We start from the raw sequence: 18948 nt of genomic DNA on the forward strand, positions 1-18948 counted from the left end.
ATTAATTCACCTTACTTTTCCGTTAGTCTAGTTCATTTACCTCTTGCTTCCTCCTCTGTGTTGCCCGTTACATGCTTTTAAAATGATCAGGTTGTGGTTATCTTGACCAGTTTGCATATAATTGTCCTTTCTGTTTAGCAGCCATTACCTCAGGTTAAGTCAATACTTTCTTTTTCCAATGGATTTATGAGAGAGAAACTCTTACATTCTGACCTCATTCTCTGAGTATCATTTTTGCAGAGCCCTTGATGGACTCGGTGAGGGTTCTTCTTTGGAGCCCTGCCTACAATTATTGTGGATTTTGTACTTCAAACGAGTCATTGCTCCACATCCCTAGGTACCATATAGAGTTCCATATATTCCTTACAAAGCCAGAAGGTCATCCTGTTTCCTGTCCCTAACATGTAGACACAGTACCAAGAAAATATTAGGTGTTTATGTCTGGAGCTGTTAGAAATAATCTGGGTATGTACAAAATAAGATTTTTCAAGTGCAGTTCAGTCAAATGGTAACAATTTTTTACTGGAACTATAAAGCTAGCAGCTTTGTCTGTGCCAAATTTTGTCTGTGTCTCCAACTAGTTGAGGCAATGTAACTATTCAAAAAGGTTGCATTAAAGAAAGAGAAGACAAAGACAGTGTTTTTACATTTTACATTCAAATTATTATTCTCGTACTTTGAGAAAGACTTAATGTTTTAGCAGACATTAGGAACCGAAAACAGTGACTCTATAGGACATTATGTTTGGAAAATTAAATGCTAATTAAAAAGCACTGTAGCAATGAACTACCGCATGAATCACTTATTGTTTTTACAGATCCTGTTCAAAAAATGAGGATGATCTATACTTACATGTATGAGGCAGTAATTTACATGGTTATAATGTTTTACTGCAGGACTGTATTTGGCAAATCCTAAAATAATAGCACTGGCAAATTTGAAAAAGCTTTAATATAAATTCAAAGTGTCTACTGTTTAGCTTTGTTTTGGGAAGGCTTAGAGGCACGGAAATAGACCTCAGGATGCCTCTTCCATACAATTAGTAGACAGTGTGATCTAGCAGCAGAAGCGAGGGCTAACATTTTTTTGCTTTAACGTATGTAAAGTTAACCTACCAAAAATGCTCATTTTTATGAATCCGCGCATGTGTTCTCTGACAAGCGGGAGTAAAGACGTAAGGGTGAAAATACCTTTTTATTCCCTTACAGCTTGTCATCTAAATCAAAAGTAACAAGCTCTAAAATTTGTGAGGCTCTGCACGTCACAAAAGATTTGTAGTTTATTTCCAGCCTTTGGTGATTTGTACTTTTAAGTGTTTCCAAGCTGAAGTGTAACATCACTTGATTTAAGGGACATTTTCCTTTTACCTCTAGGCCAATGCTAACCTACTCCAAGGTCAAGTGGAAAGGAATTTGACAAATAAGTGGCGATTTTGGGTGGTTTGCAGTTTGAACAGCTTCTATCCACAAAGTTTTCAGAAAGTGAATTAAGAATTATTAGCTAGTCATTTAGTGGCTAAAACGCAGTGAAAAGAACATTGAATTTGCATCCCACTTGCTTAAGTGACCAAAATCTGCGATGGGAGACTAAGCTCCTCAGCTGATATGTATTTTCCTCAGTTTCCACCAACTACTCAGAAATCAGATAGAGTTGCAGTGGAAATTTCATTCCACTGCCTGCCCAGACTAATGTGTATTTAATGTTTTGGCTTCGGCTTAGAATGAGCTTTCACACTTGACTGAACAGCGTAGCACTGCCAATAATAGATAATTATTAGAGGCACCATAGCCACCCAAGGTGATTGGCAGTGTGAAATGGTGAGAACATGCTGTTGCCAAAACTGATGACTGCCAATTACAGTTGTGTGATTTAGAGACTGAAAGCATCTGACTTTTTGTTAGGCTAGGAATACGTCGGGCTCTGATAGGCACCTGAATATTTGACTCTATTTCTTAAGCAAGCAGACAAACTCAGTTTTATTGACAGAGAAGTCAGCACATGAAGCAGAAATTCACCTATTGTAACATCTCAAAGTAGAGAATTTTTTTCAAGAAAACTTATTAACTAGACAGGTAAAAATCCAACAAGGAAAATTCATCAGTAGAAAACATGTTTTCCTTTTTCTCTATAAACCGTGTGCAAGTCTAGGGTCTCTGAGCCCTAGCAATAAACTGCTTTTTGTGCCAGTAGTCTCCTTGTTTGAGACATTAGTATTAATAGAAATAAATGAGGTCTCAGTTTGGAGCAAAGTTTGTCCTGATTGCGTTTCATTTTTGAGCCACCTCTAAAGACAGAGCCGTTTCCTGGTTCTGCAGCTGCATATCAAATGAGCGAGCTGAACTCTCCGGATGAGGGCAGTTAATGCAACCCATAACCAAGAGGTCAGGAATCTGTTAATCCTAATCTTCCCCCCTTCCCTGAGGTAGCCAACCTGTCAGACTTAGAAACAGTAGGTTGCTTTTCTGCATCCCTTTGAATAAGCCAAAAATGAGTATTTTTTTATAAATAAAATATATCAAAATCTGTGTAAATGTAAGGGTGTTAAAAATATGTTTTCAAGAGGAAATAATATCTTATCTCAAGGGAGACCTGGATTGTAAACCAAATCTGCAACAGACCAAACCACTTAGCCTTGCTCTCCATATGTCCTTGGGATACTGAGTGGATATTGGCACTCATTATTTGATAATATTTCATTAAAAGTTAACGCTTAACCCTTTGAAGAAAAGGGCGGAATCCATAAGGTGTTTTTATTGGCTTTGATTTGGCTTTTATGCTGTTCCATAAATTTCTTTGCGTCACTCCTGCAGCACCATGGTAATGTAATGCATAAGAAGAGTCCTCTGATCTTCCAACTTCCACGCTTTAGATTAACTCCCTTCCATTATAAAATTTGTCATACTGGTACCTTATGACTTTTGAGATTCTATTTTCCTAATAAAACCCGTCTATTTGAAACAGGAAGCAGACCTTACTGACGGTGCCCGTTTTGTATTCAGTCTAAAGGCGCCGGAGGTTGTTAGGTACAAAGAGAGAACCTACTTCATTATTCCTGATACAGCTTCTTGAACCAACTGCATTTATCGTTACAGCTGCCCCAATGAATTACAAATCAAAACTTTATGATATCAATCCAGAGTTCTCCTGAAATCTGTGTTAGTTTGCTTTATTTATTTACCTTTTTAAAAAAACAAAACCAAAACACCAAACATGAGCTAAAGTCCTCTGTAATATGACCATAGACTCTCTCTCGAATTAAGTGAGGAAAGAGCTCCTTCTAGCGGTTGGCGATCTGCTCCCGAAAATGAATACTTGCTCCTGACAAGTACTAATGGTTGGGGGTTTTTTCTGTCCAGTTTTGTACTTTCGAATACGCTATGCAGTTACCCAGTAAAATAGTGACGATTGTCTTACTTTTGCACATTTGATATAGTTTAATGAGTTTCAGAATAATTTTTTAATTTATCAGGCATTTTTTGCATCACTGCTGTATTTAAAAGGTCTTATTTAAGTGAGAGATATTAAAATGTCGCAGTAATTATTTAATAAAATTTTAATCGTTTCAAGCTCTTTCGGAAAAAAACAGATCGGTAGGTTATATTAAAAGGAAATATTACTTTTAAAATTATTTCAGTATAATTTTTCTTCCAGGAAAGAAACTCCCACTTACGTTTTCTAGTTACCTAAATTCAGCTGAAAATGGAAGCATGATGCATGAAGTAACAGAGGGTATTGTAAAATGTTTTATAAAGTGTTAACGTTATGCTTTATAAGAATTGTGTGATTCTAAATATTCCTGATTTAAATGACTGGAGAGGAATAATTAATCTTTGCTCTGATCGCTGCGTTTCCCATGATTCTGGTCTTGCGTAAGAAATAGAAGAAAGGTCATGGTAGGTGAGACCAAAGACCCATGTATTTCAGTATCCCGTCTTCAGTGCTGCTTGCAGTCGCACAGGAAGAAATGAAATCACAGGAAATGACCTGACAACACTTACTGTTCCAGGAAATATGTAACTTTCTCATTTGTCTCCACAGGACTCTCCTCTGAAAGCCGTGCAGATGTTGTGGGTCAATCTAATTATGGACACCTTTGCCTCACTTGCTTTGGCCACCGAACCTCCAACAGAGGCTCTGTTGCTAAGAAAGCCATATGGCAGGAACAAACCTCTTATATCCCGTACCATGATGAAGAACATTCTGGGCCATGCTGTTTATCAGCTTACTCTCATATTTACGCTTCTTTTTGTCGGTAAGAAAGGTTGTTAGGCTTGCTGCTTAGTTTAGAAGCATTTAGGTCTTGTAGCATGACACATCAAAATGCTTTAAATGTAACTACTTAATGCACATTTATCAAGTCTGACATAGTTAAACAGCTAGCAGGACTAAAATGTAGCATAGGTTGTATTTTTATCAAAGTATCTATCCTGCTGCTTCTGAAATTTCATTTTGAGTCTTGTCATCTTTAGTAGGCATGTAACAACAAATAAATAAATAAAACCCCACCAAACAAACAACAAAAATCAATATCCATTTTACCAGTATCTGGAGAAGCTCTAATCTGGAGCAAAGTGTTTGCCATAGTCTAGAAATAATACTGATCTTAAGTAATACAGATAAGCAAAGTAATCAGCTTTAAGCAATACAAATAACACTCTGTTTTGACATTTAATATCTAGAATGGATATTAAAAGGGGGGGTTGGAATCTAATGTATTGGATTAGTGGACTTTTCCTCAGGCCTTGCTAGCAACGGATGGTTTTTATAGGTCATATTTTGGAGAGGGGAGAGAAGGAGGAGGAATGTTTCTGGCTGCAGGCAATCGTAGGGGCTAATAATAGATTCTGCTGCTCCGCAATAATAAGTGAACTTGCTCAAAGGACTGATAATTTTATCAATTGGGTATTGTGTTCTTGTCACCGTGTCATCACTGTGAAATTACATGTGTTGTCTTTCAGACTTTGTCTTTATATACAGACTTCCATATAAGCTGTAAATGTAAATTTATGGTTCTGAGAAGGTTTTTGAGCTCCATCGTGAAAGTCTTGTTCCACCTGCCAACAACTGGCAGCTTACTTGGAATGCTCAAAGGAGGTGATGGTCTGTTTACACTGGAGCTGTTTAAACCAAAATAATTGCCAGGTTTTGAAGGGAGATGGTCTGTAATATTGCTAGGCTTACAGTGTGTTTTGAGAATGTCTAGTGAGTCTAAGGAAATGGTAATTTCAGATTCTCTAAAACAGGTGTAGAAGGTCTTGCTAATTCATGTGATATGAAAACTTGGAACGAGAACTTCTGTGAACTTTATGGGGAGCTTTAATGGCTTTTTGATGAGTTTTATGGTTTAAAATGCTTTATACTGAGTCCCGGTGAAAAGAAAACCAGGCTTTTTCACCCTATTCTAGTTACTTCTTTGTGTCTCTGGAAAACCCATGCATACTTTGAAGGACACAGCCCAACCAATTTTCTGATAAGCCTGGGAAATACAGTCTTTTCCTTTCTAAACTCCACAAGGCTCAGCTTTGCAGTGAGATGATGTTCTAAACTCACTGTTTCGATAAATAAATACGAAATTAATGAGAACTGGTTATATTTTGATCAACTAATACTTCTTTTTTTTTGTAGTAGGTGTCTGTAGAGACTAGTACATCAAGTTTTTGTATTATTTTTCTATGATGTGGCAATAAATATATTGTGTTTGAACATACAGTAATGCCTTTGAGACATCAGGTATGTCAGAAATCCAGAAGTCACTGACTGGTTCTGTGAAACGGTAGTATAAAAAAATCTTAACCTCAGCAGCTAGGCATAATAAACTTGATATACAATAATGCCTTTTGGAATGTGTTTGGAAATAAAAATTAGTTATGGGTTTAACCACTGCCATTCCACAATAGCAGCATGTTCTTTGCCAATTAAGTGGCAAAGTGATGGAATGCAATAATAGAAGACTTATGGACGGGTACTCTCACTGAGGAAAGTATTATTCATATATTTGTGTTTGTGTGTGGATTGAATGAAAGCGAGTAGATGTAAGGTGTGTGTATATATACGTGTGTGTGCACGTGTGTATATCTATAAAAGATAAAATTATGATACCTGTTTGCTTTCATTAATTTTTTTCCTTTATTGTTTATATGTAGTAAGGGGAATGTTTTCCAATACTTAGTTATCTCTCTGGAGATGTATAATCTTCTTAAAAATCTCTGCTGTCTTACATTTTAAGTTTTGTGGCCTCATATTGTGTTACTGATATATTTGTGATATCATAATCTACTTTCTGTCAAAAGACTGTAAACCAAATTCTTTCTTTGGAAACATGCTCATTATTCCCAGTGACTTGAACACAAACTGCTCAGGTATCCCGAGGCAAAAAACCCACTCACCGTTAACTTAGCTGATGGAATTAATGACCTCAGGAGAGAACCCGAGGAACCCTTTCTTCTTCTTTCTTCAGAAATTCTGAATATAATGCTAGTGGGAGAGCAGAAAAATGTTTTGATTTGCTTTTGTTAACAAAACACTGGTTATGGAAATGAGTAGTATTGCGATAATCTTCTTTACTCTTATTTCATTTATTATTTACATTTTCATGTGAACGCCCTATCCTTACTTTAAGGCAATGCCTCTTTAATAACTGTATGTTATGTGTAAACTTCATGTATAAGAAAGTGGGCATGTCCTGGCAGTGTGCACTTGCAGCCCAGAAAACCAATTGTATCCTGGGCTGCATCAAGAGAAGCGTGGCCAGTAGGTCGAGAGAGGTGATTCTCCCCCTCTGCCCCGCTCTGGTGAAACCCCACCTGAAATGCTGTGTCCAGCTCTGGAGCAAGACAAGAAACACATGGACGTGTTGGAGCAGGTCCAGAGGAGCCACAAAACTGATCAGAGAGCTGGAACAGGTCTCCTGTGAAGAAAGGCTGAGAGAATTTGGGTTGTTCAGCCTGGAGAAGAGAAGTCTCTGGGGAGACCTTATAGCAGCCTTTCAATATAGAAAGAGGGCTGATAAGAAAGACGGAGAGGGATTTTTTTACCAAGGCTTGTAGCGACAGGACAGGGGGCAGCGGTTTTTAAACCGAAAGAGGGTAGGTTTGATTGGACATAAGGAAGAGATTTTTTTACAATGAGAGTGGTGAGACACAGGAACAGGTTGCCCAGAGAAATTGTGGATGCTCCGTCATTGGAAGTGTCCAAGGTCGGATGGACGTGGCTTTGAGCAACATGATCTACTGATAGATGTCCTTGCCAACGGCAGGGGGATTGGACTAGATGATCTTTAAAGGTCCATTCCAACCCAAACCATTCTATAATTCTATAAGAAAGAGGTCCCTCAGGTGCAGGTATCTTTTCAAAACTTTTCTTATTTTTACAGTTACTCATCATAGGTTGTCTCTTGCTTTTTTTATAGGTCAGATCTAAAAGTGGTAGTCAAATTATCAAAATAAAGAGCAATGCCTGATGGTATCCTCTCAAAGCAGACTAGCAGAATGATCAAAACCAAATCTATTTTAAACCAGGAATGTCTCTGATTTTTCTCATTAATATCCCTGAATGCTTGTCAAGAGTTATGCCATACTGGATTAGCAAATGGGTAAAACCTGCTGAAGAGTGGTTGCTCTTGTAGAAAATCGCACATGTACTGTCAATTGTCTCAACTGCTCGGTACGTCAGAAAGAATTGACTTAGAATAATTACTACTTGATTAGAGGAAAAGTACTACTGAAAACTATTTGTGTAGGTATACTGCGTTATCAGATAAAAATCATCATTTGAGAATCTTCTCGCTCAGGAAGTTTACATATCTTTTATCACTGGTGTTATAAATTCTGCCTATACTATAGTAAGTGCAGAAAGAAAGCCCCTAAAGCAGAGTACAGGAGGCAACTAGCTAAAGCAAATAAGGAAAATATAAATTAAAGTCTGAATAATTTATTCTAGTGGAAACCTTTATTTTTGTCTTATACCTAGGTGAGAAAATGTTTAAGATTGACAGTGGGAGGAATGCACCGCTTCACTCTCCTCCTTCAGAGCATTACACCATTATCTTCAACACCTTTGTCATGATGCAGCTTTTCAATGAAATCAACGCACGGAAAATCCATGGGGAAAGAAATGTCTTTGATGGCATCTTCAGAAATCCTATTTTTTGCACTATTGTACTGGGTACATTTGCTATTCAGGTAATGATTTGGACAAGAACTAGTAACTGTGCATCAGAAGTTTACCTTAAGGTGTTTTTTCTGTGTGTGAATCAAAAAGGGCTGCGACTCTTACTTGCTGTTAAGTAAGGGCAAATGCAGGGTGACCTTCCCTGCACTAGAGTACCCAGCGTAGCATGTGTATGTTCAGCCAGGGCAGACTTTTGAAAGTGAAAAGTTCCAGTTCTATGTCAAAAATCAGGTCATTTTTCTTGGGACAGCAGAAGGTCAGTCTTTCTATTGATTTTCCACTTTGTTTATTATTATTTATTATTATTTTTCCACTTTGTTTATTATTACTATTATTATTGTTGTTGTTATTATTATTATTAATTATTATTCTTCACTCACACAGGAAAGCAACTGCTTTATGTATTAGTGTTGTTTTGTATCTTAGACTATAAAAATTACTTTGAACTTCCGTTTTGCAGGCTTTGACAATTCTAAATCACTGGCTTGTGATTTCAGGTCCCTGGTTTTGCAGCAGCACGAACTAAAAGTATCAATAATAGCTGATTTTCAGTTAGCAAAACCTTCTCACTCTAAGCAGGCTTAGAAACTTGTTCAGGTTCTTTGTGTGTTGGTTATCCTGCTGCAAGGTGTGTGCTTTTCCCACCTTCTGTTTCCAACAGGACTAGATTTTGGTATATCATCAGTCTATCCATGATAACCGATCTATAAGCGTACAATAAAATGTTAACTAGAGAGAAGAATCTCTCATGCAGTGGACATTCCAAAATAAACTACATCAGGGTCATCATATCCGCAGCTGAGAATACTCATAAGCTGGGAGGATACATGGGGACGGTCCTGGTTTCTTTCTTCCTGGGCATTTATATAAGGCTGTTTTTAGATAAGAAGCTAAGGAAGACTTAGTCTGAACCGCTGTGGATTTTTCTGAGCTTTAAGTCAGTGGGCATAAGTTTGTGTGGGTTGGTTTTTAGTGACCGAGATTCTGCAGCTTTTGCGGGATGGGTTCCAAAAATGTACTTCTGGCAGCTTGACTTAGTGCCGCTTAAGAGTGTCAAATGCCGTATTTGGAGTATAAGTGTCTTGATTTTGGGTGCTCTTTAGATTCAGTCCACTAAACAATTCATTGTTAATCATACATTTGACTGTTCTACAGGTAAAATATCTTGGAATCAAACCAGCAGAGCTGTAATATGTAGAAAGACAAAGTAAAATCTCAAGTAAAATATGACTGAAAGTTGTTGGGTGTTTTTTGTGGGATTTGGGTGTTTTTGGGGAGCAGTGTTTTGTTTTGTTTTTTCCCCAGAAAATATTTACCCCCTTTCTTCTCTGCTTTTTGTTGTAGATAGTAATTGTCCAGTTTGGAGGAAAACCATTTAGCTGTTCTCCCCTGCAGCTTGACCAGTGGATGTGGTGTGTATTTATTGGATTAGGAGAACTTGTATGGGGTCAGGTAAGCATTCAGGAATAAGCAGATTTCTTTCTTTTCTTTTTCTAAACCAATCAAAGATCTGATATCGTTCATAATCCTATTTATACTGTTGTTTCCTTGATCTCTCACGACGTCGTATTTAGCACACATTGAAATACAGGGTGCTCTCTAAGTACTTCAAGAATAGGCATAGTAGTAAGGATAATTTATCCCACTGTTCTTTTTGATTTTTGTTAATTCATATCTTTTCTTTCCTTAAGCAGGGCGTGCTCTCACCAAGGTCTTCTTCAGTTAGGCTTTTCCCTTAAAGACGTTTTATTCATAACCTAGTCCTCTAGTCACAAAAAAAAGCATAGTAAGGGCAAATGCAGGGTGAGCTTCCCTGCGACAGAGTACCCAGTGTAGCATGCGTATGTTCAGCCAGGGCGAATTTTTGAAAGTGAAAAGAAGTTCCAGTTCTATGTCAACCCACTTAGTCCCTTGCTGAAACTGCCATTCTGTCAATCCACGGTAGCCATGGTACTGGCACAGGACTAAGTCCAGAGCATTTGAGGTACCCCAGCAGCGATCCCCCATCCACCTACTTCTGCATGCGAAGGATGGAAGAAAAAGGATATTTTCCTATAATAGTTGCGGGGAAGCGCAGCTTAATTCAAGTGTCATTTTAAAATTCTGCTACAACCTGTGTCATCGTTACCTAATATAAAATTATATATAGATGTAAACCCAAGTGTCAACGAGATAAATAAGTTATGTGATTGTCTGGAAGTAACAATACAGATACAGCCAGTATTGTTAAAATACTACGTTATTCTTTTATGTACAAACACGTATTGCAAAGTTAATAATAATGTTAGTTTTTTCATTTTTGAATGCGTTATTAATGTATTTAAGTTGATGCCACCTGACACAGTAAAAAAAGATATGTGAAAAATGTGAAGTTACATTTTGCCCCTCAGATGTAAAGATACGTATAGATCAACTAGTTTGCCACTACGAAGAAATTGCCAACTGCAGTTGAATACTGAAATGGTTCTGATGGAATTGTAATGAATAGATGCTAGATTTCAAAACTGATTATTTGTTCTCTTATGGAAAAAATTAACTTTCTGGGCCTCAGATTTTTTTTGAGAAATAAGCTCGGAGTCATGGCAGCTTGTAATGCACATGTTGCCGAAAACCACCACTATTTGATTGTTCTAATGTAATTAATACCTAAAGATGGGATTTGATTTATGACCTTGCAGGGAGAAAACCTAAGATCAGTTTGGTAAATCTTGGAAAGAAAAGATACATTTCCAACTGATTGGAAAATACCAACTGTGGGAAAGGGGGGAAAAAGCAGGGACAGGGAGAAAAATCCTACCAGTTTTATTAGATCATTCAGCTGTGAAGAATTTCCCACAGCCTTTGATCAATGTACTATTTGGCTTCTGAATTTTGTTGTACGTGGTTATTACATAACCACTAAAAACTAAGAGTAATATCAGCATCTGTTTTCAGTTTAAAGATGGGCGTAGTTGCCCAAGCCTTATTGCGAGAGCGTAGCCATTAAATTAAAAGTGGGATTGGAATACCTCAACAATTTTATTACCGAAAGACTGCAATTTTACGTAAAGCACATACAGAGGCGAAAAAATCTTTCTCTTGTAGTCAGTATTTAGTGATCAGAAAAGAAAAACACAAGCTAAAAAAATGCATTATTTACATATTTGCATGGTAACACAGTCTGTGGCAAGTCTTCTCTTCCTGGAGCTCTACAGCAAGAGAGACTTCTTTTCCTTAGGAGGTGCTTCTCTTCCTTCTCAGCCTTTTCTCTCTTGCTATGACTAATTCTAGTTCAGCACGCAACAAATCTGTTATCCCTTTCTTTTATCACAGTCTCCTGAACTTGCTGTTCTTGTGAACCACTAAAACCAATCAAGATTTTCAAGTTTAGATGTTAAAGTTGGCACTTTTAAAAGAGCTTTAAGGTGTAATTTCTAGGAAGCCAATCTGGGTTGCTTTGAGGGACAGTTTTCTAAAAGGTGGCCCTCATCACTTTTGAAAACCAGGTCTTTCTCAGATATTTCATGTTACATTCCCAGAATTATTGATCACTTTTGAAAATCATGATAGTTTTCCTGGGAATAATATTTAGTTCCTTAATCCACATCCAGTCTATTGAGTCTGCCATTACCTGAACTGGGCAGGTGTCTGAAGATACGGAAAGCAAATGAACAAACCAAAAAGACATCTAAACATCCTAAGAAAAGAATTAGAGCAGAATTTATCAGCCTGGCTGAGAGAGGTCAGGAAGGAGAGGTATGTTCTGTCTCACAGAATCACTACCAAAAGCAGTTGTTTCTCTGTGTGCTGTCTCACAAGTAGTACTTCACCACCACTTTTATCCAATACCAAACAGTCTCCAGTAGCTTCTTTCTGTAGAGTGCTGGCATTATAGTGTTTTGAAAGCTGGGAAGCTGAAGCAGTTTCAGTAAGTATTTAAATGACTAGCACTTACCTTTTCTTTTTTTTCTCCTGTTCTGTCTTCACTCGTGTCACACAAATGCATTAATTTTCCAAGTTCACATCATGTTTTTCAAACCCCAGAATGCGTTTTAAAAAGGTTCTGTGGTAGTGTAGAAACTGTTTTTTTTTTTACATTTCTTCATTTGTCTTTAAAAATAATGTAATAAAAGTGGAGTTGTGGATCATGAGGGTCAAGGGGACCCTCAGCAAACCAGTTTGTTTTCATCCTGAAATTATTTGGTACCTTTTCATGTGTCTTCACTGTACCCATTCCAGTTTACCAAAACTGTAAGATATATCCTCACCAGCTTTCCTGCAGCTGTCCGATTCTATCTCCATCTTTCCCACATTTGAGCTTCAGAGATGTGATTGCTCAGTGCTGAAACAAAGAGAAACAAAAAAGAAAATTGTAGCACTTTTTTGCTAAATGTTAATAATAGTTAACGTTATCAGAGATTTTTTTTTAAGCTCTCAATATGTTCCAGGTAATGTCTTGTTTAAATAGCCATCTGCTCATATTTTTATTCAAGTTGGCAAAAGAAATCAGAACAAAGAGAAAATGACTGCCCGAGAGGGCAACACTGAAATGTATTTAAAATAATTGTGTTATAACATTGTGTAACTACAGTATTAGCCATCTCCTGTATTAATTACTTCAAAGGACCAATTTGGTGGACAAACGTAGTAAGAAGAGGGGCTGAATTAATGAGAATTTATTAGTAATAACAGAGTAAGAGAGGGCCCTATAAGAAGTCAAACAGGGAGACAGTCAAACCCACACCTTTCAGAAACCTCATTTTTGATAAATGCTGAGAAAAGAATTTCAACTTGCTGAAACAAAGGGAAGCTGAATACGTGAACCGAAGTAGCATGAGACGATTTAAAAGCATGAGATGCACCTAGTTTTCAGCTGGCATTAACATACATTAGATTATTACCAGTCATTAAAAATACCTAGACTCTTTATTGCAGAAATAACAGTCTTGCGAAGTATTTTTTGAACTCATTACATTCAAATACTTACATCCGCTTTTAGTTTTTTGAGAAAGGACAACATTTTTTCCAGCCTTAAACTTGCTCCATAGCTGCCTATTGCCAATGTTGTTTAACGATTTTTGGACTAAAACGGAGTTACATAAATGTGAAGTATTATTATGAATATGCTTGTCTTAGTTTTTCTAAAAGTTTATAGATCTCATTAAAGCATCAGTGTTCTTTTGTAATTAGCACGTTATTATACTAGCACATATACTAGAACGTATTAGCACATTGTTATTGAATGAGGTTTATGTTTTCAGTACTTTTTTATAATTTTAGGTCATTGCAACCATCCCAACAAGTAGGCTAAAGTTTTTAAAGGAGGCAGGGAGGCTCACTGAGAAGGAGGAGGTCCCTGAAGAAGAACTCAATGAAGATGTGGAAGAAATTGATCATGCAGAGAGAGAACTTCGACGTGGACAAATTCTCTGGTTCAGAGGGCTCAACAGAATCCAAACCCAGGTATGCTAAAAGTAAATGCCCGCACGGTCTAGAAAATAAATGCTTAATCTTTGATCAAGGCAAGATAATGTTATAAGGAAAGCCACAGAGAGTTTGTGTGTGTGAATGATGGTACTCTTTCGTTGCTTTTCTGTTTTCGAGAGAGGAACACGTGCAATAGTAAAAGAGGTGAACTGAACAAAGGGGGGTGTGTATAGCAGAAGAGAGAAAGTGAAAGATTATAAAATGGCAATATGCAAAAATAGGAATATTTTTTTTTTGAGATTACTGTGAATGGACGTTCTTTTCGACTTCAGTGATGATGGCTCATAAAACAGTGCTATTTGGACAATGCTAGCTGTGGCAATGGCTAGCAAAATGTGATGAAGGCTTTCTGTAACATACTGTTTTATTTTGCCAAAAATACATTGTTGCTGCCACTTCTGCACTAACAGAATCATTTTAATTGTTGAGTCTAAAGTATAAAGTACCATTGGATAATAAAAAATCTTTTCTGTTCTGGCACTACCATATATATCATGATTAAAAGGTATTTATTTTCTTTCCTATTAGGTAATGAAAAATGTGGTTCTGGATTTATTTTTAGTAGTAAGGGCCTAAGCATCCATTAAATATTCAAATGTGTGTGTTGGCTACTATGAATGACTTCTTAGAAATATCTGTGTTTTTATTTTAAAAAACCTCAACAGTTGCTAAATACAACAATCCACGGCATTTTTTAATATACTACATATTTGCACTGAATCATCGTGCTACATATAGTATAGATTAGGATATCTAGTAAAATTTGTCATGTATTGCTAAAAAAAGATTATTTGAACCATTTCACCTTTCTCATTGCAGTGGAGTAGCATATTTTATAGCACTCTAGTGCTCTCTACTTGATCTTTCTAAGATCAAGTATTTGTGCCAGCTTGCAGAAGGCAGCAGCTCTGAAAGACAGATATGGGCTTGCCATGTCAGATGTGAATGTATTACATGATGCTTACAAGAAAAAGAGATGAATAATTAAGAAAAATATTTTTTCTTTAAAGTATCTTTTAAAGAACGTTTTTATCTCGGAAGATTTTGTCTTCATTCAAGAGAAACAGTCCACTCTCCCTATTTCCATCTAAAAATTAATACTTTTTTTGCTGGAGAAAGAGATGCAGCCATGCATTTTAGAGAAAAGTGCGGGAAGGCAGTTAACTGAAACTAGGACAGTTAGGTCTCTCTAGTGCATCCACAGAGCAAAAAAGAAATAGGGTGGAAACTGGGTCTGGGCAAATTCCCACGGTTCTGTGGTAAGTAATTAAATACAGATCTTCAGCTTTGGGGTTGTGTGTCTTGACTCTGTTGAGTTGGGAGCGCTCATCATTAGAGAAAATTCAAATTGTCACAGTCTAAAGGTGACAAACAGGTGCCCAGGAAATGGTGGTCTTTATGAAAAGATGGCCTCTAAATGTGCATTCTTTTCTTCCTGATGACTATAGGAGGAGTGTTGCCTGTTGGCATTTCTGTCAGGATGTCTTTCTGGTTGTGGTGAGTGTAAACAACTACAAGCACAAAAAAAGCAAATTACATGCTTACGGTTCTTTTTCTAGGCTGAGAGATAGCTTTTAGTTCTTCTGCATATCTTTGTCCACTTAATTCACAGATAAATTATTATTCTTCTATACTATTTAAAACAAAATGAACATTAATTATATTTCTTTGCTAACATCAATCTTCTTCATTTCCTTTCTGCTCTTAGTTGTAGAAATATCCTCGGTAGGACGTACTGTTGCTCTCCTGCCAAGAGGCCTCTGTGATTTTTTTTTTCTCATTTTGTGTATTCAGTGACTTTGATTTTTACATCCATTTCACATCTGTGGAATGATAATGAAAAAAAGAAATGGGCCAACAGATTCAAAAAGAGTTCGAAGGTGTCTACTGGAGAATGATGAACTTACAAGCAGGTCAAATTAGATCCATTGTTAGATGGACCTTGAGTTGAGCGCATTTTGATGCGCTATGTGTTGTGGCCCATCCAAATGAATTCATACACTTGTACTACATTTCTCAGGAAGCCAGCTAAAGAAGAGTTGATGGAAGAAGATGAGGATGTCTGTAGCATCCTTGGGGAGCTGGAGGATTTGCAAGAATCCTCTGATGTCTAATGCACTTCTGGAGATACGGAAGAAGAAGGTAGAGCATCCCCTCACTTTATATATATAAGAGGATGACAGTAAGATTAGGAATAAACTCTAGACTCTCTCACGACTAGATTGATCATTCAAATCCTAACAAGACCAGTTTCCACTGTCATACACTTGTGCTGTATATTAGATTATCTTTATTTTGGCATATTTTCTATTCAGTCATTATTGGACAGACAGCCACAGCACTCAACAAAAGCCTTCACTCCTAAAACACTTATAAAGAATCTATGATAGGGGGTTTTTTTTCAGATAACTGGCATATCTCCCTTGTAATGCTCCCACAAAAACACATCAAAACTGACAAAAGCCTTGCAGCACTAAAGACATTTTTTTCTTTTTCGCACCCTCTCTCAAAATAGAGGGTTCAAACGTAGACACCAGAGGAAGGACTTCCCCTGTCGATTCTTCATACTGAAACGTCACAAATATTTCTATGAAGACATGCATGAATTTACTCTAAAGAAAGGTATAAGAAAAATGCACATAACTAAGTCAAAGAGACTGGCTGTCTACTTCTGATTTTCTTTTGTTCATTTAGGTATTTTGTTGTCTTATAAATATACTGTAGGGCTTCTCTGGGTGGATGCTTGTTCTCCTTGAATGGAAGTGTTTCCTTACGGGATAACTCTCTCAGAAGACCGGTAACATGAAGTTTCACAAATGATTCATCCTAGTTATGCAAGTTTCAGAAAGATACAAAGGTGGTCTTAAATTATAGGGCTTTTCAGCCTCTGCTCATTTTCAGGAATTTTTTCCAAGTCTTTGTTGCAGTTCTCACATATTCTTCATTCTAAAGGAATAAAAGAGTTGAGAGAAGACTCATCATACCATCTTGGCAGATCTTATAGCTTATAATACAGAAAACGTTGCAGTAGCCCAGTGTAAGTGGAATGGAAATTGTTTTATTTCATGCAGAAAAGTTTTTTGGGGTTTTCGTTGGTTTTTTGTTCTGTGGTTTTTTGGATTCTTTTGTTTTGTTTTGGTTTGGTTTTTAAAGAATATCCTGGTTAGAGAGTAGGTGAAATGAGACCTGGGTCTTGTTAACATTAATGACAACAGAAATTCTTCTTCTGTTCCGTGTTAAACATTAGAAAAATATGTTAGTTCTGCTGTGCGTACCTCAAAAATATGCATCTTCTAGAATATAGAACATACAGAAAAATGAGAGGTGAAAAATTCCAACCTTAGAAATGAGCTTGACATGTAGGACAGTAAACCTGAAGGCTTATAATCAAATATGATTACATCCTATATTTTGCTGGAAATTTTTCAAACTTTTCATAATCTATGACTCACCATTTACTTTCTCCTTTTTAGGAGTTTGAATTGTTCTAAATGAATTCTGATCTAGTTAAAGAAGTCCCTGCTGACTGCAGGGGAGTTGGACTAGATGACCTCTAAAGGTCCCTTCCAACCCAACACATTCTATGATTCTATGAATGCATTTTTTGGTAATTAAAAAATTACATCTTAATTTAAAATGCATTATTTATTTATTTATTCCCGTGAACTCTTTTTTCTTTGTTTGGGCCAAGTTCTTCTCTTCTTTCTTGGCTTCAGGCAGAACACAGCCCTGCATGTTCAGCTTTTAAGATTCTGAAAAGGTTTTCATCCTCTCCCCTGTGAATTACATTCATGAAGATCTGTGGTTATTTTCTTCAGGAGAAGGAGTAAATTACACATCTGTAATTCTTTTCTCTGGAGAAACTATTAAGTACAGATCTTCCCTTTTCAGTCTTACGCTAAAGTCTTCCAGTTTATCAGGAAGACACTTGTACATCTAGAGGTGCCATTTGGCTTAGGATTTATCATCTGTGTCTTCCAAGGTGATCCGCACTTCATGCTCTCAGTAAGAGTCTTAAAAATCTTTTTTGAATGGTCTCTTTTGAAGAGTGCTCTATCACCTGTGTTAGATAATGAAAACCCAAGATCTGTATTTAATTCTACTTTTGTACAGCGAACATTTCAGGTGAGTATTTAGTATGCCTTCCTATATAACCAATGGTTTGAGCCATACGTTTTCTTCTAGATGCCAGTGTGAACCTTAGCTAATGCTTCATTCGTACCCCTATTCCATATGCTAACTCACCTCATACTGTATTTTTTTACTGTGATATTTGTACTGGATATGTAATTCAAAATAAGTCTGCTGCAGAAAACACTGAGAGCAGAGCTATAAAATGTTGTGACGACTGCTAAATACTGTACGTCTATTAGTGTGCACATATTGAAATGGATGTTGTAAACAGGACTCTCAAACAGCGTGTCAGTGAACAAATCAGCTATTTCATGTTTGTATAGTTTTTACATAGTTCAGCATGACAATTTTACGGCAGTAACCTTTGATCCCTTTTGCAGCTGGCTACAGTGATATGATTATTCCCAGAAAAGTATGCAGGAAAATAAACAACGATGACCAAAGATAAGATTATGGGAGGGGATACATCCATACCATTAAAGATGAAGCCATATGAATTTTTTTATTCCCAAGGCTGACCACAGCAGAAAATGTTAGCCAATTTATTATAGTGCTTTCAACTTGTAAAATCTAGGAGGGCTTGCACCAAGATTTGTGCTGTTTTAATTGATAAATATACCACTTTACCTTCTCCCAACTACTTTCTAGGCTGTGTATCCTCAGAAATCTGGGTTACAAGATACAAGTCTGGTAGCAGTGGGTTACTTCAAATAAGTAGTTGGTTGAATTCTTCTCTTTGATACTACTACTGCTGCTTTGTCATGTTGTGGTTGTACCAGTGTAACAAAGAGGACGTTTTGGTGTGGAGGGATTTGTAGCATATATTTACTCCTTGCTATTATCTACTGCCAATCCCTAGCTTTACATTTCTACACAAAGCCTGCTTTTTATTGGGTTATACTGGTGACAAAGAATGCCTTGCAATGCTCAGCTGTTTTTTAACTCATCTTCTGTGTCGATGAATAAAGCACTCAGGATAGGTATTCAGGATGGGGACATCAAACAGTGGCTACAATAGGCATACGAAAATAACAAGCAGAAAATTGCAATGTTATTTGCTGCAGAAGTCAATCCAGTTCCACATCATTTTCTCTATGATTTTAAGCGCGCTATATAAGATAAAATATTAATATTTTAAAATCTGTAGTTACAGAAGACCGATATTCATTATCACTATGC

The 18948-nt window shown here is 36.9% G+C and overlaps 1 protein-coding gene across 34 annotated transcripts in view; it reads left to right on the top strand.

Annotated features, from left to right (window-relative positions):
* ATP2B2 (ATPase plasma membrane Ca2+ transporting 2) overlaps positions 1–18948 on the top strand; it is a 429829-nt gene that overhangs the window by 396226 nt on the left and 14655 nt on the right. For all 34 annotated transcript variants that reach the window (XM_074602513.1, XM_074602506.1, XM_074602514.1 and 31 more), the window contains 4 exons: positions 4039–4252; positions 7969–8180; positions 9514–9621; positions 13429–13611. In XM_074602513.1, the coding sequence (XP_074458614.1) occupies positions 4039–4252; positions 7969–8180; positions 9514–9621; positions 13429–13611 (717 nt within the window). The remainder of the gene's footprint in view (positions 1–4038; positions 4253–7968; positions 8181–9513; positions 9622–13428; positions 13612–18948) is intronic.

This window comes from Larus michahellis, chromosome 10 (assembly GCF_964199755.1).
Source record: "Larus michahellis chromosome 10, bLarMic1.1, whole genome shotgun sequence".
NCBI lineage: Eukaryota > Metazoa > Chordata > Aves > Charadriiformes > Laridae > Larus > Larus michahellis.